General features: G+C 44.7%; 1 protein-coding gene across 2 annotated transcripts in view; it reads right to left on the bottom strand.

Moving 5' to 3' along the window:
• The window catches only part of BCL2L13 (BCL2 like 13), a 91,989-nt gene that overhangs the window by 10,921 nt on the left and 54,052 nt on the right, over window positions 1-27,016 (bottom strand). For both annotated transcript variants that reach the window (XM_044991713.1, XM_044991723.1), the window contains one exon: window positions 16,354-16,497. In XM_044991713.1, coding sequence (XP_044847648.1) covers window positions 16,354-16,497 — 144 coding nt within the window. The remainder of the gene's footprint in view (window positions 1-16,353; window positions 16,498-27,016) is intronic.

Raw genomic sequence — 27,016 nt, 5'->3', positions numbered from 1 at the left:
AAAATCAATGTTGTTCTTAAAAAGGAAAAACAGGAGGTAGTTTGACAAAGCTCATGCAAAGCAAACCCACCAGAGTGCTTGTAATAGGCAAGGTATTACCTTAGCTGGGCCATGGGCTGGTAAGCCACCTAATAAACTACAAGAATGACGAAAGAAAGCTCTAGCTCATATGATTTAATCCAACATTCTTGCAGCCATCATGAACCATGTTTAGACCAGTCACAAAGCATAGTTGCTCCTCAGTTAAAACAGAAAACAAGGGGGGCAGTTCAGTGATAACACTGGACTACATTAACATGTGGAGGATCAGAGTTAATTATTTGAACCTGACAGATCTGGGAGAATCATGGAAGCAGTATGCACTGCTGGACGAGGATCTGCGTTTCCCTGAAGTGACTGCTTCTGCCGACTCAGAAGCAAGGTTCGGATGTACATTTTAGTTATAAGAGAAGTCAGTACAACAGTTTTGGAGGGAAAAGAGAGGGAATGGGAAGACTAAAGGGAAAGTATGTATCAGCCTCAGGGTTTGAAGGACATTGTGAAAAAATATAAACATAACAACTGAGGTATGGGGGAGGAGGAAACCCTAGATATGAAAATTTCTTGTTCTGTATTGAAAAAATTTAGCTCACGAAGTAAAACATTTAAAGTTTAAGGTCACAGTTTTCCCACAGACTTATATGGCTGTTAATTCAGTTCTATATCACCAACAAAACCATCATGGCCCAGCTTAACTGTATACTCAATGCCTGCAGGGGGAGAGAGATCAAGGGTCCTTTCAGGTGTGTTTACACAGCAGCTGGGGGCGTACCTCTCAGCCTGGATAGACAAACTTATGCTAGCTCTGCTCCAGCTAGAGCACTGAAGTTGGCTGTGTGGACACTGCTGCACAGGCAGCAGCATGGGCTAGCCATCCAACCTCAGACCCAGCAGGTCTGACAAGCTTGAGTGGCTAGCCTGAGCTGCCACACTGCTATTTATAGCATGCTAGCTTGAGTCTGTCTACCCAGGCTGAGAGGCATGCTCCCAGCTGTAGACACAGCCATTCAGGCCCAAGAATGAAAACGATATTTGGACATCAGAAAAGTCAAATATTTGAATGACCGTATTTAATATTTTGATCTCTGAATTAAAAAAATGAAGCAAGAGTCAGAAAGTTTTAGTGGAGAAGCCAGACAATACATCGTGAATTATTTAGGACACAAGATTAACATTTCTTGAGCTGCATTAGTGAGTTATTCAGGAAATCAGGAGGATAAAGCTACTTTTTTTTTTTAAAGCAGCCACAGTACAAAATGAATGATATTTAGGGCATTTCCGTAAATTCATCCACAGATGTGACCCTGCAGCAGAGCTTCTACAGACAGATTAACTAAGGCCAGATGGAAAGCTTAGAAGGATTTTAATAACATGGGATCAACCATTAACCACATTTTGGAGATGGAAAAATTAAATAAAATATGTACAAGATAATTAGTTTCCGTACCTGTAGTTTTCCCTATTCTGAATGAAAATCCACTGTTCCATTATGATTGGAAAACCGCTGGGTTTTCCAACCTTTTCCAAGTCTGAGGCAGTGCAAGATGTCATCCTGGTAGTTTTTTCCTCCTACTCAGCAGCTTTACAGCACTTATGGAACTGCAGGCATATACTACACCAGGGTCGGCAACCTTTCAGAAGTGGTGTGCCGAATCTTCATTTATTCACTCTAATTTAAGGTTTCACATGCCAGTAATACATTTTAATGTTTTTAGAAGGTCTCTTTCTATAAGTCTATAATATGAAACTAAACTATTATTGTATGTAAAATAAATAAGGCTTTTAAAATGTTTAAGAAGCTTCATTTAAAATTAAATTAAAATGCAGAGTGCCCCGAACTGGTGGCCAGGACCCAGGCAGTGAGAGTGCCACTGAAAATCAGCCTTCGACACCCATGCCATAGGTTGCCTACCCCTGTACTACACCCACCATTTGGGAAGAGATGACCCAAGTCTGAGTGCTCAGAACAGAACACCCCAACCTTGGCCAGAAAGTATGGTGATCATCGGTGGCACCAGGGGGGAATCTTGGATTAGAAGAAGGTCAACTTGCTTTTTTAAGGGATGGTGTTTGTGTCCCTATCAATGAGACATTTCCCTGCCATTGCAGGAAACTCAAGCCCTGGTGCACCTCAGTTCCTCCTATTCTCTGCTGTGGCACATAATAATCTAGTCTCCTGTGGGTTGTAATACTTTGGTCTGATTTTGGTTGTTGGGTTTAGTATGTGGGAGTGTGTGGTACTTGCGGCCTGTGATATACAGGAGGTCAAAACAGATCATCTGCTGGGCCCTTCTGGCCTTAAACTCGATGACTCTGATACTAGAGCAGGGGCTGATGAACCTAACTCTTTTCACAAAGAATGGACCAATGAGGACAGAAGGTGAGTTATCCGAGGAGAATGGTGGCACTCATGACTAGGGCGCTGATATAGCTTACCTTGCGTGCAGACAGTCAAAGCAACTGCAGGATGAGACAAGGATGCCTGAAAGGCATTGAGACATTAGGCACCTTGAGAGGGGGAGAAAACTGCAAATCCTCCTTTAATTCAAAGAGTGAGCATGTTTCACTGGAGGAGAGCCTGCCTGCTCTCAGACAAACTGGAAAAGCAGGGCACAAAAAGGGGACTGTAACAAGGGCGCCTCCTGGAAGAACTGGAAACAGTAGGAGCCTGCCAGTGTGGCCCTCTGGGGTGTCCCCACACATCCCTTGATTCTTCTTCCTCAGACTGATCCGTCCTGTGTTAGCTTTCATGGTGCAAGAACATTAGTTAGAAAAAAAGCAGGACCGTGGCTCAAAATCTGCCCAAAGTCCAGGTAGCTGCTGAAAAAAGCAACCCTACAGACTTTGCACAACAAGCTGCAATGTGGGAGCATGGGCTGCAAACACAGAACAGAGCGAGGGAGCTGGAACTTTGGAGATACGGTTGTGATTGGTTCAATTGGTTTCAGTGCAAGTAAGCAGGCTGGGAATCTATTCTTAAGTTAGAGGAGTGTCCAGCCCTGTCCCTAGCTGCTCCTGTGAAGATCGATGCCAAAGTGAAAAGAGAAAATAGGGGGAAAATAAGTAAGTGTCTGAAAAGGCAGAAGCCAAAGGAAAATTCAGAAGAACCTCTGCCTCTAGAGACAGAAATCTGGGAAGAGATGTGCCTGTGGCGCCCACAGTAATGCCAGCAGGTGCAGTAAAACAGACTTGGTGGGTGGGAGGGGAGAACTACAAGAGGTCTTGGAAAGGTAGGGAAAACCCCACCTTTTTCCATTCTAGCTGAGCACAGAACTCCCACAGAAGGGAAATTCCTGCCTTTAATGGTTGACAAATCTGTGATTACAGACATGTGAAAGAAGATCACAATACAAGAGCCTACATTACCCTCTGTTTCTCAAAGCAGGCAGGCAGGCAAGCAAAGAAAAGGTCCAGCAACTTTTTCAGAATTCCCTTAACAGGAAAAACAAGAATCACTGAATGTAGATCTCACAGGTGTCAAAGTAATTTCCTGCTTGCACTAGCAAGGCGGTTTCTATTCCCTGCTTCAAGCTATATCTGAGCCATCTACAGCTCTTGTAAAGACAGGACACAACACTACTAACAATATGCAGTGTTCCACCACTGCAGCGCTACCATTGTTAGCGATTGTGGGAGAGCTTATGTAGATCATCCGCCAGCATTGTTATCAACATGTTGTCTAGACCCTCAGGGTTAGAGGTCATGGCCATATAAATGTTACAGGCTGAGGGCTTGGCTACACTGGAGAGTTGCAGCGCTGGTGGAGGCTTTACAGCGCTGCAACTTAGTAACTGTCCACACCTGCAAGGCACATCCAGCGCTGCAACTCCCTGGCTGCAGCGCTGGCTGTACACCTGGTCTGCTTGGGGTATAACGAGTGCAGCGCTGGTGATGCAGCGCTGCTCGTCAAGTGTGGCCACACACCAGCACTGTTATTGGCCTCCAGGGTATTAGGAGATATCCCAGAATGCTTTAAACTAAATTACTCTCTTTGTTTTATTATGATGCCTCTCTTTGTTTTGCTGTGAACTTGGGGTTCTGGGAGCTGCTTATTTAAAAAACAAACACAGCTCTTGTTTGCTGTGATCAATCTGTAACTATGAACAATCAATTGAGATAACCCACTACCTTGCTGTGAATGAGGGAGGCAGGGGGATGAATGTCCAGGGCCGCCCAGAGGGGGGGGCAAAGGGGGCAATTTGCCCCGGGCTCCGCAGGGGCCCCCAAGAGAAGAGCGGAGGCTCCCGCCTCCGCCCCTCTCCTGGAGCCTCAGCGCATCAAGCGCCGAGTCTCCGGCCGAGCCCCTGAGCCCCGCCCCGAGCCGAGCCGCGTGGTGAGCGGGGCGGGGCTGGGAGCTCCAACGGGGCCTGAGCCCCGCCCCGCTCAGAGCGGCGTGGGGAGGGGGAGGGGCAGCTGCCTCCGCTCGGCGTGGAGCTCACAGCCCCGCCCCCTCAGCACGCGGCTCTGAGCGGGACGGAGCTCAGGCCCCGCCGGAGACGCGCTCGGGTAAGAGGCTGAGGCCGGGGCTGGGGGGGGAAGCGGGACCCGCCGCAGCCGAAGCCGAAGCGCAGCCCGGTCTTCGGCGGCGGGGGGGCCCTTCTGTTCCGGGACCCGCCGCCGAAGTGCCCCGAAGGCCCGCGGCAGGGACCCCCCCCCCGCCACCGAATTACCGCCGAAAACCGGGCTGCGCTTCGGCGGCGGGTCCCGCTTCGGCGGTAATTCGGCGGCGGGGGGCTCCCGCCGCGGGTCTTCGGGGCACTTTGGCGGCGGCTCCCGGAACGGAAGGGCCCCCCGCCGCCAAAGACCCCGGGCCCCCGGAATCCTCTGGGCGGCCCTGTGAATGTCTACAGAGTGTTTGCTTGAGGAGAGAAACAGCGGGAGGGGGAGAAAAGCAGCTACTCCAACAAACTCCCTATCTGGTCTGCAGGCTATTTGCAGTTAAGAGTGAATGAGGGGTCGAGGAAATGTTCAGATTTTGCAAGGCAGGGAGCTGACAGTGTCGGCTCCAAAAATCCACTCTCTCTCTCCCCCCCGCTCCCTGTCACACTCCACCCCACCCCCCTCTTTTGAAAAGCACGTTGCTGCCACTTGAACGCTGGAATAGCTGCCCATAATGCACCACTCCCAACAGCGCTGCAAATGCTGCAAATGTGGCCACACTGCAGCGCTGGTAGCTGTGAGTGTGGCCACACACCAACGCTTTCCCTACACAGCTGTACGAACACAGCTGTAACTCTCAGCGCTGCACATCTGCAAGTGTAGCCAAGCCCTCAGCCACACTAGTGCATTGATGGAGCGGCACCACTTGTAATGTAATGGTGGGAGATTTGCTTTAAAGTTAGTTATTCAGACACAGCCTTTCAGCCTGGATTCAGTATCTGTATGTCTGCCTGCACCAGGAAACTGACTCATTGCTGACAACCATCATTAGCAATGGGTCCCCTAAGTGCTGATAACTGTTAAACCCCAGCACAGCCTCAGTCAGGAGTCCTTGCCCAAAGCTGCTACTCCACTGGAAGATCTTTGTCACTTAATCAAAATGTAATAATTCAGCTTCAGGAGGGCAATCCAAGTCAAAAGTTGATAGAACCAGGACCTGCAAGTTCCCCCATACCCATTAAAGAGTGGTAAAAATCACTCCTACACCTACAGATATGCATACCCAGGAACTATGGGCAAAACATGAATCCCTATTTCAAATGATCCATATGTGAAAATAAGGGAGTTACGTGTAGCATTTTTTATAAATCTCACATTCCCTTCAGGTTATCTGTTTGACATTATGTATTCAGGCAAGTTAGAGTTAATTCAAAAGAAGCCACAAGGGGAAAATCCAGAGGAAATTAAAATAATAGCAAAGATAAGACAAGACCTTGGGACTAAACACCTTCAAAGGAATTAAAATAACAGTGGTTGGGCCATCAATGGAGAAGAAACAGTCTATCTGGCCACATCCAGGCTAGAATGGTTTACTCTTCCCAGGGCTAAAGCCTGGGATCAAAGGCACAAAAACCCCAGAAAAGGAAGGGGATTTGGCCTGAGCTAGGAGAAAGACTCCTCTGGGTGCCAGCAAACGCTGACAAGCTAGCAAGGGGTGAGAGAGAGAGAGAGAGAGAGAGATGCTGTGAGATGGAGTGAGCTGGTTTGAAGGGATCTAACAGCAACTAGGAAGGAAAGTTTAAGGTGTAAGAAGGACCCATGCATATAGGCCTTCCCTCCCCCCTCTGCTCTATGAGCTTTGTACCTTGATTAAGTGTGATTAATATTTTGTTTTGATTACACTGTTTCTGTATCACTGCAATCACAGGCTCGCAAAGGGGAACTATTACAGAGGCCAGAACCAAACTGGGCCTGTGTTGTTCACACTAATTGGGAACCAGGAGGGCTGCACCCCAGAGACTCAAAGTGGTTGGAGCATCAGGTGGTTCCACCCAGAAGGAGGTGCAGAAGGCCAGACCGGTCACCTCAGAGGTGCACTCACGAGGGACTAAAGGGGCCTACAGTGCAATGAGCCCTACAGCCAGGTGTATTAAAAGAACCTTAACAAATATTAATCTCCTTGTGTTACTTTTCTTTGCAGAAAATTATTGCACCTCCCACAGGGATATTATGTGATTATGAATGGCAGAGGAGGTTATCTACACAATTGTGAATGGCAGGGGAAGTGTCCAAGAAGTAGTCTAGTAAAATGTAGAACCACATCTTAGGGCTTGTCTGCACAAACATTTAGGGCTTGTCTACACTTAAAACACGACACTAGTACAGCTGTGCTGCTGTAGCACTTCAGTGTAGACACTACTTACACCAACAGGAGGGATACTCCCATCAAGGTAGGTCACTGGCTCTCAACCTTTCCAGACTACTGCACCCTTTTCTGGAGTCTGATTTGTCTTGCATTCTCCCACTTAAAAAGCTACTTGTTTACAAACTCAGACATAAAAATACAAAGGTGTCCCAGCACACTATTACTGAAAAATTGCTTACTTTCTCATTTGTACCATATAATTATAAAATAAATCAATTGGAATATCAATATTGTACTTAGACTTCAGTGTATAGTATATAGAGCAGTATAAACAAGTATGAAATTTAAGTTTGTATTGACTTGGCTAGTGCTTTTTAAATAGGCTGTTGTAAAACTAGGCAAATATCTAGATGAGTTAATGTACCCTCTGGAAGACCTCTGTGTACCCTCAGGGGTACATGTACCCATAGATAAGAACCACTGGGTAGGTAATCCACCTCTCAGAGGCAGTGGCTGGGTCAACTGAAGAATTCGTCCATCAACCTAGCGCTGGCTACTCAGGGACTTAGATCGGTTTAACTATGCCACCCAAGGGTGCAGATTTTTCACGCCTCTGACCAATGTACTTAAACAACCTAATTTTCTAGTGTAGACCAGGCCTGAGTTCATGGCAAAATGGGATGTGAGTCTACCCTGCAATAGCCTGCTGCCCACGTGACCCTGCTGCTGTGCATTAACAGTTTGTTAATGTGCTTTGATCTTGTCCTCTTTGAAAGTGGAATAGATCAAAGCACATTAACTATTGAAGTATGTCAGCAGGGTCCACATAGACAGTCAGCCTGCTAAAGGCTAGTGTGGAGTAGATTCAGACCCAGCTTGCGGCAAACTAAATGTTCATGTAGACAAGCCCTCAGAAAGAGTCTGACAACCCTAGCGAAGGAGAATGATACAAGTACATGCCACAACACACAAAGAGGCAAGTTACAGTTGCTTTGGAAGCCATACTTTGGAATTTCCTGACTTTTTGTATAAAACTGGGGCTTAATACAACAGTGTAGGAAAGCTATGCATCTACTAATTAGTGCAAGGGGCTGAGATGCAAGAGTTCTATCCCAGACTACTGACTTGCCCAAGGTAACACAGCAAGTCCCTTCCCTTGTCTTTTAAAAAGTTATTTTACTTGGATTTAGATGTTTTGCAACTCCTGCTCCTGAGGTTAGCATGTGACCTACTTACGCAGCTCAGCTGGACAAGTAAATTGCTTCAGCTTCCTCCCCCCCATTACACAGAGGGCACAGCCATACTTTCGCAGCCCACCCAGCATTCCATGCATCATTCATATCATGATCAGAGCTTCTGGCTGATGGCTGCCTTTCACATTTATCCATCTGTGCTAATGGAATGTGGCACATGCAGAGAGTTACACATGGGCTTGGACTGCAGTCACACAGAAAGTAATCTACTTAGTAAATACCCACCCAGCCCTTTTGTGAGCCCATGAGCCAGCTTGATCAGCAGAGGCTTAATGGCATGGGTAAGCAGCAGCGTATAACTTGTCTTCTCATGAATGTTTCCCCAACCTCTATCTCCTTCAGGGCCCTGCTCAGACACACCTGCCAAGTGTCTCCTGTTAGCTGATGCCGCATTATTCCCACCTCAGAGATGGCTGGCATTCTGAGAACTAGAGAAGTTTAGTCAGGAACAAACATGCAGTAGCATTAAAAAGAAGGTTACTAATATTCCAATTCACAAATAATTTCCATTTAACAAAAATGTTCTGTAAAGGGAATCTCTCTCTGGGTCAGCTCTTAGTGATGTTTAGCCTGGCAAGTGGCAATGTGTCCCAGGATCTAGTCCTTTGTTCACACAGTTCTTGTAGTGCAAGGCATGATCAGTTCAGAAAACTGTTTTACCTTCTCTCAAATCTCACTTTCCAAAAACAAAAACACACACAAAAGCTGCCTAGGTCTTGAACTAAAGAGATGAGTCATCTTTTATCCACAGTACCAACCACTCAGTCACTAAACCGCACCACAAACTGACTGCCTGTTACTGTGGGACTATAGTTTACTATAGTTTACCAGCAGTGAGCTGTAGCACTACTACTAGATCTGTTGAAGGCTATTTTCCCTTCAACAGTCAGGCATGGCTTTTTAAAAAAAAATAATAAATAAAACACAAGCTCTCTATAAAAAAAATTCTGCTTATTAGCCACACAGGAGCACCACCTTGTGGAGAAACTGATGTCCCTTTAATATCCTTTGAATCTCTTGTAGTTACATAGCTCCCTATGCAATCATGAGAAGGCTAATGCCTTACTAGGAGGCAAGAGGAAAAAAAGATGAGGCAATGGGTGTGGCCAACATCAGGAACATTTTTGATCTGCCAAATGAGGGGAGGGTGCATACTTCTCAGTTAATAAGTTTCACAGGCCTAAATTACAAACTTTACCCTGGAACAGTGCTTTCTACTGTATTTGTGCCTATGAGAGCGAGCTGTCCAAAGAAACAAAAGGCACCAAGAAGTTATAAATTGTCATGCACTAAGAACGCCCTGAGCTCTTGTGCAATCAGATTCTTCTGGGGACCTCAGCATCAGTCTTGCATTGCTAGGTTCTAGATACAGGGATGCAGAAGCCATGTGGTTTCGAGGCCTAAAATTCAGGAGAAGCTTTACTTTAAATGGAAGTGTGACGTGCACTCAGAGCCAATTCAAGAAAGAGAGGATATGCCCTAGAAACAGATTCCTTACTGTTATACAAAATCACTGCTGCCTCATTTCAGCCCAAGCTGTCCCACATACTACAGAATCCATTTCATCTGTTCCAGATGCCAGTACATTTACAGACCCATGCTAAGCTCAGATGCATCACCAATACAGTCTCAGTTCTCTAGAGAGAGGGGTTATACAAGGGTCAACGAGCACCCCGCCCTGCATAAAGTATATCATTACAGGCTTTGAGCATATCACTGTGTGGTTCAAAACAGAGCTCTTAGAATAGGTGGAGCCACAGATAAGCCAGAAAGAAGAATCTGTGAAGATAGGCATTCCTATCACTTTATGTTAACCATCTTAAGGAGAGTTCTGTCAGCTTTTCCCCCAGTGTTCTTCCAAACAAACAAAAACAAAAAACACCACCACCACACACCAAACAGCTAAGTTATACATTTCAGGATACACAACTATGAATTAAAACATTTTAATACATCAAAGAGATAAGGCTGGAAGTCCAAGTGGTCAGAGAAAGTGTTAATTTAGTCATTCTGAGATCCAGAAATCCCACTGGCCAGATCATCAAGGATTAAACATTTGCAATATTAAATGTTAGGAGCAGACTGGGGATGCAGAGACCTGGGAGAAAAAAAAATTGTTTTCCATTTTCCTGAAAAAAAAAGTTTGAGAATGAACAGAAAGGAGATTATCCATCTCACTCTGAAATAGGGAATAACCTGCAATGGCTGGTGTGTAGTCTGCCTTTGATTTATTTTTATACAAAGAAAACATGACCAAACATGTCTAACACGTCAGAAATCACCACAACGGCATTATAACCAGTGATTCCACCACATCCAAGGGCTAATGTGGCCTCATGAAGTGATCTTGTTGCACTCCCTTTTCCGAATACCTGCAGTGAGCCGGTTCAAATTACCACCATTTAAGATTCTAGCCTTACCAATTAAATCCCTCAATTTAATTCAACAACAAAAAGGTTGCTGTTTCAACCAGTTTCACTTTAGAGTCTGAATACATATAACTTTTCTCCTTTTTTGCCAGATAGAGATCTAATTTCCTACCCACCGTTGCCCAACCACCTAGCATGCAAAACCCCTTCCCTATTACCAAGCACGGAATGCAGGTAGTATATTGCCACAAAAAATTGCCTGTACAAATCTGTTCTATGGTGACAAGGGAGTTATCTAGGGAGGTACAGAGACAGGCAACAAAAAGGATCGAGGATATGGAACAACTTTCACATGAAGAGAGAATAAAAAGATTAAGACTATTCAGTTTGGAAAAGAGACCACTAAGGGGGGGATAAGATAGAGGTCTATAAAATCATGAATGGTGAGGAGAAAGTGAAGGAGGAAGTGTTATTTACCCTGTCACATAACACAAGAACCAGGGGTCACCCAAGGAAATTAACAAGCAGCAGGTTTAAAACAAACAAAAGGAAGTATTTCTTTACACAATACACAGTCAACCTGTGGAACACGTTTCCAGGTAATGTGAAGGCCAAAACTATAACTAGGTTCAAAAAAGAATTAGATACATTCATGGCAGAAAGGTCAATCAATGGCTATTAGCCAAGATGGTCAGGGATGCAACCCCAATCTCTGGGTGTCTCTAGGCCTCTGACTGCCAGATGCTGGGACTGGATGATGGGGATGGATCACTTGATGTTTGCCCTGTTCTGTTCATTCCCTTTGAGGCATCTGGCCACTGTCAGAAGACAGGATACTGGGTTACATGGACCATTGGTGTGACCCACTATGGCCATTCTTATGAGGCAAAGCCAACACTGTTTGATTAATATGTGCTACCACTGAACACAGTTATTTTGAAATAAAAACTCCTTATATAAACTTTCCCAGTTAGAGTCTCCTTCCTTGTATTTCCACCACATTAAACTTGTTTGTCTTTCCTACAATGCACAGTGTGTCTGTAGATTTCTGCACTGTCATCTCCAAGGCAGAGTCCCTGAGATGCTGCAGAAGGCGATTTTAATCTCCCATCGTGCGAACTGACTGTCTCGCTTTCACAAGTTGCCAATCTGAGAAGCAAGAAGGGGTACAAACTCCAATGAAGACCCTATTCGCCCCCATAATAGAAGGGAAAATGCCAAAGTACCAGTGGGAAAAAATTTATTCTCTCCAACCCATGCAAGAGTTCCAGACATTGATAGCAGCTTGAAGTCGAATACCTTACATATAACCCCTCTGAATTAACATTTGCCTCTTCCAGACAAAGCAAATCAAAGTTAAAAATTAAACCTTAATCCAAGTACTAGGGGCCAGTTCCTTATAGTATCGAAGTCTTCTTACAAACTCAGCACCAACCCGGAAAGAGGGGGGACACTTTCAGCTATAAGTCACAATGAAAATTCAAGAATCAATCTTTTACAAGTAAGAAGAGAGACAAATGCTTGAGAGTTCCAAATGCACCTCTCTTATGTTAAAAAAAAAAAAGCGTACTGACACACATTTCACATTCAGCCCTCTCTCATACAAGCCAAAAGCAGGAGGTGACAAGAATGCAAAGCTGGGGGAGGGGAGAACCAGTAATGCAGCTAAATTTCAAGAAACTAATCTTGTAATTCTTCTCCTAGGTTTTCCCAAAGATTCTTTTCAATGAAGATGAAACCTAACTTTGGGGAACAGGACATGCTGAGCTTGAAAACTATCAAAGAAATTGCCTCGGGGAAAAAAAGCCTTACCAAGCTGTCTGGTCTTACTCTGCACTTTTCCAGGAGACCAAGAGTCGCTTCTGATACAGCAGCACTAAGCTCTGGAGAAGTCAGAACAGAGAGGGAGACAGAACTAGAGAGGGAGGGGGAGAGCGCGCGCACTGCACGTCAGTTGTTTGTGCCCTAATACAGCTTCAGGGCAAACAGAAGAGCTAAGCTGCTGCCAAATCAGCCTGGGGAACTGCTTTGCAATGGGTCAAAATGAGAAAGGAACAAGATTTTCACATGACCATTCAAGTTTTAATAAGCACAATGTCAGGACAGAAAGAATCATGCCCACAACTCACATAATGAGCTGTCCGGAGAGCTTTAAACATCATATCTGCCCTGTAGCAGAAACCATGCATAAACTGACAATGCGCAAATTAATGCAAAAGATCTAGTCTACTAACCTATCACTCTACAAAGAGGAAGTGAGATGGCAATCTAATGAAATTGCCCACTTCTTTCCTGCAGCCCTAAAAACTTAATCCACATCTATCTTCAGAAGGACTGGGTTTTCAGGGATTGCAAACCAGATAGGAGTAATCGTTTCCACTCTTAGTTAGTAGCTATTATTTATATTTCAAGTGCATGTGGCATACACTTCCTTAATAAAGAGGAAGACCATCCCTGCCCTGAAGAATATACAAGTTAAAAAGACAAACGCAAATGTTGAACAAGAGAATGGAATGCAACATTCAAGCAAGTGACCAGGATAACAATAGGTGCACACTATCTTTTGATAAATATAAAGCTATTCCCAAATGCCCTTCTATCAAGCTATTATCTCCTGAGCTAACACTCTTCTACAAACACAAGTTACTTTAAATCTCAATTTTCAAATCTACTAAAATCCTAACTAAACCATCCCTTTATCCATGAACACTTGCCCTCCCTCAATACAGTGAGCCAATCCTCTGTCCCTCTGTCCTTCCCTGCACCACCTTCCCAAGAACCTTCCCACTCTGCACACATCGCCACTGAGCAGAGAGATGATAAATCTAAAAGGCAGTTCTAGCCTCAGAGGCTCTTGGAGAGTAGTGGACAGGGCCAGCTCCAGGGTTTTTGCTGCCCCAAGCAGCGAAAAAAGAAAAGAAAAAGAAAAGAAAAAAGAAAAGAAAAGAAAGCCGCGATCGCGTTCTGCAGGAGGTCTACCACCACCGTTTCAGTCTTCGGCAGCAGGTCCTTTGCTCCGAGAGGGAGTGAGGGACTCGCTGCTGAATTGCCGCCCAAGAGCCAGATGTGCCGCCCCTTCCCCGTGGTCGCCCCAAGCACCTACTTGCTGGGCTGGTGCCTGGAGCTGGCCCTGGTAGTGGAGGCTGCCTCCCACCCCACCATACTATATGCTAACTTCACTGACTTTCACAGGGAAGCTCCAACCTTCATTCCCCTGCCCTAGCGATTTAGCCTCTAATGTTAAAATTCCTGCCTACTACCTAGCCCATTTCCCTTTTCAAAGAGTCTAGAACCACTGACATAATCAGGACCCCTGACACTGTAGAACCACCTCCTTCTGGATGCTGTTTGCAGACACAGGTTGATGGGGTCATGTGTCCCCAAAATCCTGGCTCTATAGGAAAAAATAGCAGAGGGAAGGCTCCGCTAGCCCCCTCCTCCTTGTTACTGAATAGTTCCTTCCTGGAAGATGCTGGCTCCAGTTTAAAAGCCCACACTCCCTTGGAAAAACTAGGGTGGATACCAGCCCACATGATGCTCCTGGCTTCTGAGATCATGCAACCCCAAAGGCCTGACTCTGCAAAGGAGGCTTAGCAAGTCCTCTTCCTCTGCCTTTGGTGCACAAGCTGACAGGCTTAAGCCGCTCTGGTATCTCTTCAGTTTTAAATGAGCTCTAAACAGGCACTACTGCACATGCTGCTTGCACTATTTGCACAGCTTCAAGATGACAAGAATAATCAACTAGACAACACTGGTTACCTGTCTGTCTTATCCTCAATTAGCTCTTGGGCAGCACCATGACTGCACTTCTCATTGTCCCTGTGTCACCATTCACTGGAGATTAGAGCTGTGAGGATTTAACATGGCAGAGTGGCACTATTGGTAACCTGCTACAATCCACACAGAACTCCTAGGGAGAGTACTGCTTATAAACCGCCATGAAAAAGGTTTTGGCTAATAGCCTGCCATGGTTTCAGATACTTCTTTTCCCTTTAAATACAAATAATTGGAGCTACCTTCATTTCAGGAGCCCAAACAGTAACCCATACCCAACCCACAGTTTCAAGTCTAGCTAGCATCTGGAATATGATCTCTCTAATCCAAAACCAACAGAAAAATTGATATCGCCTAATGAAACTGAATATTTACATTACATGAAACAAAGGGCAAAAACATACCCTCTCTTAGAAAAACCACGTGCACAGGCACCCCCACTGCATCTATGGAGCAAATGACGATGGGTCATTGCTGCCACATTTATTCAGTTGGAAAGTTTCCATCACCTCGTTTCTTACCCTGCCTTTTCTGTTCTGTTTCAAAAATAGCTCTGGCTTGTTTGCTATGCCACTTGTGTCATTCTGATTTTATGCCTGAGTGGGTGCATACAGACAAGCTCACGGTCGATGGAATGCAGTCTACCCAGCCACATGCACAGTCACACAGCCAACACAAAACACACACTCCCTCCCCTCCAAGGCCATACTGGGAATCTGCTTGTTTTCAGCAGCTCTGGGCTGTAACAAGTATGTTTATAAAAGGCTTCAAAAAGGACACTGAAGAACGGAGCATGACCTTTTCAGAGGTAAGGCATCAAGAACAGCAGCTTTATATAAGGCACAACACCAATAGTCTTCTTCCTTAAAATTGCAAACAGAGATTTAACCAAAAGCAATAAACATTTGAATCTTAGTGCGGTTACTAATTAAACCAAGGTCTGAAATGCATGCCAAGTACAACTGTCCCTGCCCATCCTGCACAAGCAGAATGTCAGACAGACAAAATGGCCGATTGCACCAGAAAAACAACCTATTAGCACCAATATAAGAAACCAGTACATCCTGTTGCCAAGAGGCGAAGTAGTTGAGGACAAGGAGGAAGCAGGTATGGAACTCCACTGCCAAAGAAAAATCCAGTGAAAATACTGAAATATGAGAAGCTGTTCAAATGTGATTTTTCCCGTTAGGACTTTTTAATCACTGGATTTCCCTGACCAGCTTACTTTACAATAAAACCAACTTGCTGGAGTCATTTCACTAATCCCAGATTAATTCCATTTCAATCTGGCAATGTTCTACCTTCCTGAGACAAATAATCTGGAAGCCCAACCTCTCACAGTGTAGGTCCAGCCTGGGAGACCCAGCACGTCAACTATGAACACAAAATGCTGGGGCTAGAAATAAGGGGTTTCACATTTTTGGTGGACTCCAACATGGATCAGAAATTGGAGCTACCACACTCCAGTACAAAGTGTGTGGATATATATTTTTAAAATGTACCTTTCAATACACCATGAATCTCAAGCTCCAGGTCACTATGCACTTAAGAATTTTGCAACAAGATTTAGTGCAAGATTTAATTACTTACTGGATAACACGATGTATAATAAAAGGCACTCAAGTCTCTAAAGTGATGCCTACTGACATTCCTATATGGAATTACTATGAAAGAGATCATCCTCTGCCAAAGACATTCCAAAGCTTATGTCAAAGAGGGGAAAATATTGTACACACACTTTCCAGCACTCACCAGAGCGGGACAAAAAATTCAAGAGATCAAACTCTCCCACACAGTACATCTGCGGTTACTGGCCTATGTATATTTGTTTCCAAAGTACAACACTCTATACACCAGAAGGAAAGAAGCTAACCACACAGGAATAGAATTTGTATCTTGATGTGCTCAATACAAGGATCAGTGATTGTTTTCCATTGGAGACCCACTTCAACTCAATGGACAAGCCCATAACCCAAACCATATATCCCCCTTTAAGAGTATAAGCCTTCCTTTCTGGAGGCTAGCAAATCACTGCTCTTATCTCTACCTCTTGACCCACTAGCAAATCCTCTAAACCTCATTAGCAGAATGACCAGCAGAGGGTGAGTTAAATAACATATATGGAAGCACACTCTCAAAGGGCTATGCAATCAACCAACCACTGCCTTCTTACCCATCCTCCTTGCTGTATGATGTAGTCTGCAGCATAGTCTTCTAAGTACGTCACTCCAAACTGCAAAAGTGCACCGAGTGGCTCCTGGCCTCGTTTTGTCAGCTCCATCAGGAATTGCTGCAGCAGAACCAGAGGCACCAACACCTTAAAAAGACAAACAATGATTGAGAATGATAACATATCCTAGATTCACCACCACTGTGAGAGAGAAGGGAGTGTTCGTATAGTTTAAAAGCTAATGATCTTAGTCTACAGCAGGGGTTCTCAGACTTTTGTACTGGTGACCCCTTTCACACAGCAAGCCTCTGAGTGCAACCCCCCCCTTTTACATTAAAAACACTTTTTAATATATTTAATACCATTATAAATGCTGGATACAAAATAGGGTTTATGCTGGAGGCTGACAGCTCGCAACCCCCCATTTAATAACTTCGTGACCTCCTGAGGGGTCCCGACCCCCAGTTTGAGAACCCCTGGTCTACAGTTATACAAAGCTATGCTGGACTACATGCTTCAGTTTTACACAGCCATGGGATAAAAGCAAAATACAGAACCATAGGGCAGCAGCATTTAGTCTGAGGTAAAGAGATTTCCACTTTAGAGCAGCTTCTGTGGTAGACCCTCTTACAAAAGATAAGTGCAATGCATTTTTGTGCCCCATCCCTCCCCAACACAAGATTAGGGTAGATAACTAGATAGGTGACGGGACTTCCCCCTGCCCTCCACAGATGTTACATAACCTATAACAAATACGGGTGGAGGCGGTGAGGACAATTTGAAGGGGAAAACAGGATAGTAACGCAAAATGTAACTAAGCAGCAAATTCACAGACACTCTTGGGCAGATGCATAGTGTTAGAAAGTGGTTTATGAGGAAAAGGTTTGGTTTCTGGCCACAGGAGCCAGGTCAAAGTCAAGACTATCTCCTAGAGTGAATTCCAAATGCCTGCTTTCCTCTAACGGGAAGGCTGCTAACTCTTCTTCCTCCAGCCTGAACATCTTGCTCCAGCCAGCATCTCCCCTGTGTTGGTCCTGGCCATAATCTCAGGGAGGAAAAAGGGGAAAGCGACATGGGAAAAACAGGCCAAGGGTTGAGCCTGGTACAGAGCCCAAGGTAGATTCCTACTCAGATGTACAGCTGTGAAAACCCAGATGGGCCGCACAAAGATGCACTAGGTGAGAGGTATTGGGTGTTTTGGCTGTTTGACAACTGAACATGGAAGATGGGAGGGGTCTTGTCAACAGGGAAGGACAGAGTATATTACACCTACCCTTGCCATCTTAAAGGTTAACAATTTCATTCATACAGTTGTGACTGAGATAGCACTTTCATTTTAAAACTACATTTTCAGATGATACTTGCTCTTTTGGAATGAAGCTTCTCACACTGTCTCAGCACAGAATGGGAGGGGGAGAGTCAGGAAATTTTATTCAGCTTTCTGAATTCCAGATCTACATGAACACATTGTATGGCAAGTTGATATGCAATTCCACAGCACTCCACTGCGCCATGCACTACCTATTTGTGTGGACCCTAATGCCGCACATTAAAATTTCTCTAGCATGCACTGTTTTTTTTGGTTTTTGTTTTTTTTTTAAACAAGTTATGGCTTTATTCCCTCAGGTGCTTTGGGCACACCTAGGGGGCCGAAATAATTTTAACTTTTAAGCCCTCAGTGAAGAGCATGTACTTAAAGCTGGAGGGGAAAAAAGACTAGTTAGGAAATGAAGACTGTGACGGGCTGGATCAGAGAAACCCCCTTGGGAACTGCCAACTGATGTGTTGAGACTACTTCTGCCCCTGCTTTCTTGCCAGCTTAGGACTTCAGTGCCCTGCCTGGTTTGAGCCAGACACGCTAGCCTGTGGCAAACCCAGGCCCAGGACTGAACAACATCCCCCGAAACTGCAGGCTTAACTGAAAGCAGTTTAAGAAGTGTTCCTGTTTCCAACACTCAGATGCCCAAGTCCCAATGGGGTCCAAACCCCAAATAAACCCCTTTCACCCTGTAAAGCTTATACAGGATAAACTCAAATTGTTCGCCCTTTATAACACTGATAGAGAGATATGCACAGCTGTTCCCCCCGCCCCCACCAGGCATTAATACATACTCTGGGTTAATTAATAAGTAAAAAGTGATTTTATTAAATACAAAAAGTAGGATTTAAGTGGTTCCAAGTAGTAACAGACTGAACAAAGTAAATTACCAAACAAAACATGCAAGTCTATGCCTAATACAGTATGAAAATGGAATACAGATGAAATCTCACCCTCAGAGATGTTCCAATAAGTTTCTTTTACAGACTAGCCTTCTTCTAGTCTGGGTCCAGCAAACACTCACGCCCCTGTGGTTACTGTCCTTTGTTGCAGTTTCTTTCAGGTAACCTTTGGGGGCGGAGAGGCTCTCTTCAGCCAGCTGAAGACCAAATGGAGGGGTGTCCCAGGGGCTTAAATAAATAGACTCTCTCTTGTGGGTGGAGACCCCCTCCTCTCTCCTATGCAAAGTCCAGCTCCAAGATGGAGTTTTGGAGTCACATGGGCAAGTCACATGTCCATGCATGACTCAGTTTTTACAGGCAGCAGCCATTGCCCATATGCTATCTTGAATGTCTCCAGGAAGACTTCTTATGTGGATTGGAAACTTCCAAGATTCATTAAGTATTTCTTGACTGGGCACTTAATTTGCACATTCCTTTCTCAAGAAGCTGACCAAATGCTTTACTAAGGCTACTTAAAATCAAGCAAGTACACAGCCAATATTCATAACTTCAAGTACAAAAATGACACATGCCTACAAATAGGATGAATATATTCAGTAGATCATAACCTTTGCAGAGATGCGTTACACGGCATATGTAGCATAAAACATATTCCAGTTATGTCATAGATACATTCATAAGCATATTCGCATTAAGCATATTTCCATAAAGCATTATGGGGTGCAACATCACAAAGACACTAGAATGAATACTCGCATACTGCACATGACAGTGTCTTTCCTCCCTTGCATGTTAAGCATTTGATCTTCCTTAGGCCTGGTCTACACTATGAGTTTAGGTCAAATTTAGCAGCGCTAAATCGAATTAACCCTGCACCCGTCCACACAACGAAGCCATTTACTTCGACATAAAGGGCTCTTAAAATCGATTTCTGTACTACTCCCGGATGAGGGGGAGTAGCGCTGAAATCGATATTGCCGGTTCGAATTAGGGTTAGTGTGGACGCAATTCAACGGTATTGGCCTCCGGGAGCTATCCCACAGTGCACCATTGTGACCGCTCTGTACCGCAATCTGAACTCGGATGCACTGGCCAGGTAGACAGGAAAAGCCCCGCAAACTTTTGAATTTCATTTCCTGTTTGCCCAGCATGGAGAGTTGATCAGCACAGGTAACCATGCAGTCCAAGAATCAAAAAAGAGCTCCAGCATGGACCATACAGGAGGTACTGGATCTGATCGCTGTATGGGGAGACAATTCCATGCTAGCAGAACTACGTTCCAAAAGGCGGAATGCCAAAACATTTGAAAAAGTCTCCAAGGGCATGATGGAGAGAGGCCACAATAGGGACTCACTACAGCGACGTGTGAAAGTTAAGGAGCTCAGACAAGCCTACCAGAAAACCAAAGAAGCAAATGGAAGGTCCAGGGCAGAGCCGCAGACATGCCGCTTCTACACTGAGCTACATGCAATTCTAAGGGGGGCTGCCACCACTACCCCACCCCTGACCGTGGATTCCGAGGAGGGGGTACTCTCAGCCATGCCTGAGGATTTTGCGGACGGGGAAGATGAGGACGACGACGAGGAGCTTGCGGAGAGCACACAGCACTCCGTTCTCCCCAACAGCCAGGATCTTTTTCTCAGCCTGACTGAAGTACCTTCCTGACCCTCCCAAGGCAGTATTCCGTACCATGAAGCCATAGAAGGGACCTCTGGTAAGTGTACCTTTGTAAATATAAAACATGGTTTAAAAGCAAACTTTTTTAATGATTAATTTGCCCTGAGGACTTGAGATGCATTCGTGGCCAGTACAGCTACTGGAAAAGTCTGTTAATGTGTCTGGGGATGGAGCGGAAATCCTCCAGAGACATCTCCATGAAGCTCTCCTGGAGGTACTCCAAAAGCCTTTGCAGGTTTCTGGGCAGGGCAGCCTTATTCCATCCTCCATGGTAGGACACTTTACCATGCCATGCTAGTAGCAAGTAATCTGGTATCATTGCATGACAAAACCTGGCAGCGTATGGTCCGTGTTTGCTGGCATTCAAGCTACATCCGTTCTTTATCTCACTGTGTTATCCTCAGGAGAGTGATATCTTTCATGGTAACCTGGTTGAAATACAGGAATTTAATTAAGGGGACAGAGGTGGCCGTTCCTACTGGGCTGTTTGCCTGTGGCTGAAAAGAAATCCTTCCCTGCAGTTAGCCGGGAGGGGGGGCGGGGGAGGGCATTGGCGCTGAGCTGTTCGCATTTGGCTAGCAGGGATCTTCCCTGATACCTGCCACGCAGTGGGGGGAGGGGTAAAGGGAACATCCCAGAGAATTGGATTGGGGGAGGGGGGGTGGTTTCTGCTGCTGCATGTTAACACGAAAACCGCAGCACTCAACAGCCTTTGCTTGGTATGGGAAAGGAGGGCACTGCTTTTATGAAGGCTGCAGAAGCCGAAAGCCAATGGCTTATCATGGCTGCATGCAAGCCAAATTCTGTTGCCTCGCCCTGCGCCTGTGATCTCTAAATACCAAAGCCGCAGGCACTCAATATTAAGATGCAAAATGTGACCTTGTACTGAAATCACATGCTATGTAATGTGAATATTGTTGTTCACCGTGAAAGAGTATACTAATTGTTCTGTAAAATGTATCTTTTTAAATACTTCTCTCCTTTTTTTCCCCTCCCACAGCTGCAAATGTTTCAAGCCTCCCTCCTCCATCCCGAAGGCTCTCTCAGATAAGGTGGTGAAAAAAACGCACGCGAGATGAAATGTTTTCTGAGATCATGCAGTCGACCCGCAGTGAAAGAGCTCATTTGAATGAGTGGAAGGACACAGTATCACAGTACAGGAAAGCGGCCAACAAACGTGAGGACAGGAGGGACACTCGAGATGAGAGGTGGTGGCAGGAAGATCAGAGGAGGCAGGATGCAACGCTGGAACTACTGCAGGATCAAACTGACATGCTCTGGGGTCTGGTGGAGCTTCAGGAATGGCAGCAGGATCACAGAGTGCCACTGCAGCCCCTGTATAATTGCCCTCCTGCCTCCCCAGGTTCCATAGCCTCCTCACTCAAACGCCCAAGAATGTGGGGGGGAGGCTCCGTGCACCCTGCCACTCCACCCCAGTGGACAGCCCAAGGAAAAGGCTGTCATTCAACAAGTTTTGAAGTGGCCTTTTCCTTCCTTCCCTCCTCCCACACCTCATATGGGCTACCTTGTCGGTTCTCTCCGTATTTTTATAATCAATTAATAAAGAATACATGTTTTTTAAATGATAGTGACTTTATTTCCTTTGAAAGCAAGCTGTGATCGAAGGGGGGGAGGGTGGGTGGCTTACTGGGAATGAGTTAATCAAGGGGGCAGGTTTTCATCAAGGAGAAAAACAGAACTGTCACACCGTAGGCTGGCCAGTCATTAAACTGGTTTTCAAAGCTTCTCTGATGCGCAGCGCTTCCTGGTGTGCTCTTCTAATCGCCCTGGTGTCTGGCTGCATGTAATCAGCAGCCAGGCGATTTGCCTCGACCTCCCACCCCACCATAAATGTCTCCCCCTTACTCTCAAAGAGATTGTGGAGCACACAGCAAGCAACAATAACAATGGGAATATTGGTTTGGCTGAGGTCTGAGCGAGTCAGTAAAGTGCGCTAGCGACCCTTTAAACGTCCAAATGCACAATCTACCACCATTCTGCACATGCTCAGCCTATAATTGAACAGCTCCTGACTACTGTCCAGGCTGCTTGTGTATGGTTTCATGAGCCATGGCATTAAGGGGTAGGCTGGGTCCCCAAGGATAACTATAGGCATTTCAACATCCCCAACGGTTATTTTCTGGTCTGGGAAATAAATCCCTTGCTGCAGCCGTTTAAACAGATTAGTGTTCCTAAAGACGTGAGCCTCATGAACTCTTCCCGGCCATCCCACATTGATGTTGGTGAAACGTCCCTTGTGATCCACCAGTGCTTGCAGCACCACTGAAAAGTACCCCTTGCAGTTTATGTACTGGCTGCCCTGGTGCTCCGGTGCCAAAATAGGGATATGGGTTTCATCTATTGCCCCATCACAGTTAGGAAATCCCATTGCAACAAAGCCATCCAATATGACCTGCACATGTCCCAGAGTCACTATCTTTGGTAGCAGCAGCTCAGTGATTGCTTTGGCTACTTGCATCACAGCAGCCCCCACAGTAGATTTGCCCACTCCAAATTGATTCCTGACTGACTGGTAGCTGTCTGGCATTGCAAGCTTCCACAGGGCTATTGCCACTCGCTTCTCAACTGTGAGGGCTGCTCTCATCTTGGTATTCTGGCGCTTCAGAGCAAGGGAAAGCAAGTCACAAAGTTCCATGAAAGTGGCCCTACGCATACAAAAGTTTCGCAGCCACTGGGACTCGTTCCACACCTGCAACACTATGCGATCCCACCAGTCTGTGCTTGTTTCCTGGGTCCAGAATCGGCATCCCACGGCATGAACCTGCCCCATTAACAGCAAGATCTCCAAAGCGCCTGGGCCCGCGGTTAGAGAGAATTCTGTGTCCATGTCCTCATCACTCTCATCGCCGCACTGCTGCCTCCTCCTCACCTGGTTTTTCAGGTTCTGGTTCAACATAAGCTGCACGAAATGCGCGAAGTGTTTACAATGTTCATTACCGCTGCGTTGAGCTGAGCAGGCTCCATGCTTGCCGTGGTATGTCATCTGCACAGGTAATCCAGGAAAAGAGGTGCGAAACGGTTGTCTGCCGTTGCTTTCACGGAGGGAGCGAGAGGGGGGCCTGACGACATGTACCCAGAACCACCCGCGACAATGTTTTTTGCCCCATCAGGCATTGGGATCTCAACCCAGAATTCCAATGGGCGGGGGAGACTGAGGGAACTACGGGATAGCTATGGGATAGCTATGGGATAGCTACCCTCAGTGCAAGACTCCGGAAATCGACGTTAGCCTCAGTACTATGGACACACATCGCCAAATTAATGTGCTTAATGTGGCCACATGCACTCGACTTTATACAATCTGTTTCCAAAAATCAAATTCTGTAAAATCAGAGTAATCCCATAGTGTAGACATACCCTAATTCTCACTAAACCTGAGCAGGCCTGAGAAGTGAGACACCAAATTCAGGTCTTGATCTTCAGTTCCATGCACAGCAGCATACAAGGTCTGATTCTGCTCCCACTGACATCACTAGGAGGTCTGTCATTGACTTCAGGGGAGGCAGGATCAGGCTGCCACAGTGCTACCACAAGGTTGGATTAAAGAGCCTACAATATCCCCATCCTGATTAAATCACAGTTACCTTTTTATATTTATTATGTGCAAAAAGGATGCATGACTAAATGTCAGAGTTGAGATTTTATCTACACAAAAGTAAAAAAAAAATTAAGAATTAAGTCCCATAAGCCACCATAGCTCTTTCCACCATTGTACATAAGCATTAACAGGGCCCTTCATTACATGATTACCCAGATTATATGCAGCAATACTAAAGGCTATGTGCATTATAGTGCACAGAGAAAGTGTGCTATTTAGGACTAAGTAGAACTCGTCAGAAAATGGGAGTGGGGAGAGTAGGGAAAACTTCATACAAAATATTGAACAAACAACATTTTTTTTTTTAATCAGGAAAATTGTCATCCACAACTTTCTGACTAGCTGTAACAATGAGATAATTCTCCATTTAGTTACACCACTACAATTCCACTAAGCAAGTCAGGCTACACCAGTGCAACCAAGAAAATTTAGCACAAACAGTACACAACTCAATCAGGTTTTGAAGGGGCAGTGTACGAAAAATAGGGTAGCTCCTTTATTTGTGTAATGTTTCACAGTAGTCATATCACATGCAACCTTCAGCAGACTCATTCTTAATGTCCTATCTTCTAGCTTCATGATTATGTGAACCTCCTTTTCTTACAAACTGCCAGCCCATTTACCTGCTTAGTCGACTCTCAATTATCCTTACGTAACTGGTATCTTCTGACCCAATTCACAAAACCAGGATTCTACCACAAAATTATTTGGACTGGTATATTTAAGGAATTACATTTTTTGTAATTATGTATTTTGGAGGTATAGATAAAAATAAAGTATCTAGCTCATCGATTTCAAATATGGCTACTAAAGCTGGATTTCTAAAATAGATTAGAGAGATCGATCTTCTTAAAGAAACAATAATTTACTCTTTGAAATAAGGCTGCTCCTAAAAAAAGTTAAAGGACAACATTTAAACAGCACAGGAGGAGCCTTAAGCCTCCTACATGTTACTTTCATATCATAGACTCTGAAGAGAAAGCATTTGTGACTATTGAAATTCCCTTACCAACCCTCCCCCTAATCGGCCCTCCAAACAATTTCCAAAACCTGATGCGGCCCTCAGGCCAAAAAGTTTGCCTGCCCCTGGTCTAGAGTCACTAGGCAGCTCTGCCATATTGGAAACATTCTACAGAGTTTTCCATTGAAAATAACAAATGCAGCTATATTTAGTATTGTCTCCTTTCTGCTCATGTTTGCAAGGTGCATAAGTTCTGTGAGTAACTGTACTGTTTAAATATGGGACATGTTCCTGATTCTATACCAGACTGATGAAGCGCACGTGCATACTTATTTCTCAGTCAACCAATTTTATCACTGCAGACCAACACCAATAAAGAGATTCTGTGGTGGGCCTCACAGAAGGAGCATCATCATTCTACTTGGATTCTGGGCCATCTAGGGTTCCATATGGCTCTTGGTGTAAATTAGCTCTATCCAACTTGATTATAGGCTGTGTCACTTCTCACTCCTGTCTCTAGGCTAGGAGCTGAACATGAAGCTGAATTCTTCCCCAGCCAGCTGCAGCACCTCTATGTCCCCTATAAGCTGCCATATCAACTAACATAAAGAGTCCAGGACCAGAATCAAAACCTAATTTTAGATAATGTAGAGAAACTGAACTATCTGTGTTGGGATCTGGGAGCCAGCCATTCCTAGCTCTTTCACTGACTTAATGACTTTGGGTATCACTTAACTTCTCTGTGTTTCAGTTTTCCCATCTGTAAAATGGGGAAACTTACTTCACACGGGCATTGAAAAGTGCTTTGAGATCCAAGGCATTCAAAGTATTTTGTATTAATTTTATATTCAAGATATCTCTAACTGTTAAACCAGTATCAAATCATGGTGGAAACTGGTTTACTTCTGACACTGGGTTCCTCACCATGCCTGTATTGCTAAAGGGCATCACATCATTTTTCATCTGGCAGAAGGCAGCTCAAACTAGTTTGAATGTGAAGTTTTTTTTTCCAGTACTAGTCACAGGCTATCTGTGGCAAGAAAAGCATTGCACTGCATAAACTGCCAGATGCTATGCTGAGCAAAATGGATGTAGCTTTTTAAAAAAAAAAAAAAAAAATTACTTCATCTTTCCAGCTTCCGTTTTATTTTTTTCTAAGCCAGATAAAACATAAATCCAGATAAAACATGTGCCTAGGCATTTCACTTGAAGGAAGACAAATGCATTTGTGTTTAACCTTTAGATGACTATTTTCTGCTGCATCTCCTGTGCATCTTTGGTTCCTTAATATGCCATGTAATTCTTTGGAACAGATGTGTTAAGCAGCACGGAAGGGGAGTGAAAAATTTTTGTTCAGATGCTTGCTTTTAGTCAAGCAAGGGCTTATTTCAATTCAGTATCCCTATTCAGTATTTTACTAAAAGGCTAAATGACTCCTCTGCAAGCAATGGCATTCCTTGGCAAAAGCAAACTTGACAGGGCACTTAAGTACAATTTAAGATCCAATGTTACTTCATGCGTGGGTGATGAAAATTTTGAAGAACTATTCTCTTTAGAAAAAACTGATATCAAATCTGCCGTCTTCCCTCAGATTATTATTATTGGGGATATTTTGCATGGAAACAGCATCTGCCCCTCCTTAGGAATTTATCTTCTCCTACTGTTGGCTTCCCCTCCTGAAATGACACCACTCTGTTTGTGACAACAACTTCAGGTAGCAGACGTGAACATGAGGAGCAGATAATCCCCCAAGGGAAACAGTATCCATTTCTATGCAAAGTGCCCCTTGTAATAAAAATACAAAAGAGTAGACAGACATCTGACATAAAAGCAGATTTATTTCTCAATGAAAAGCTTTTCAAAAAAATTTTTCCTTAAAATGTTTGGAGCTCTGAGAATATAATAAGAATTCTGTAACAGGGCACAGAGCAAGTGACCAAGGTATTCTTACCAGTCTAGCCTCATACTTTGTAGTAGTCAAATCTAATTGGTAGGTCAAGACACCTCAACTTATAACTATAGATTTTTCTAATTTATCTTAGCAGCATCTTCTCCAAAGGGGAAAAAACAGATAAGGAGAACTGGGGAAGACTTATGCTGCTATAAAAAGACATGAGAGTTGTTCTCTCTTATCCTAACTGTTGTTTTTCTACAAAATGCTGTCCAGAAGAGAGAGAGGAATTTAAGAG

Source organism: Mauremys mutica, chromosome 1, assembly GCF_020497125.1.
Source record: "Mauremys mutica isolate MM-2020 ecotype Southern chromosome 1, ASM2049712v1, whole genome shotgun sequence".
In the NCBI taxonomy this organism is placed as follows: domain Eukaryota; kingdom Metazoa; phylum Chordata; order Testudines; family Geoemydidae; genus Mauremys; species Mauremys mutica.
This window is presented reverse-complemented; position numbering and strand designations above follow the sequence as displayed.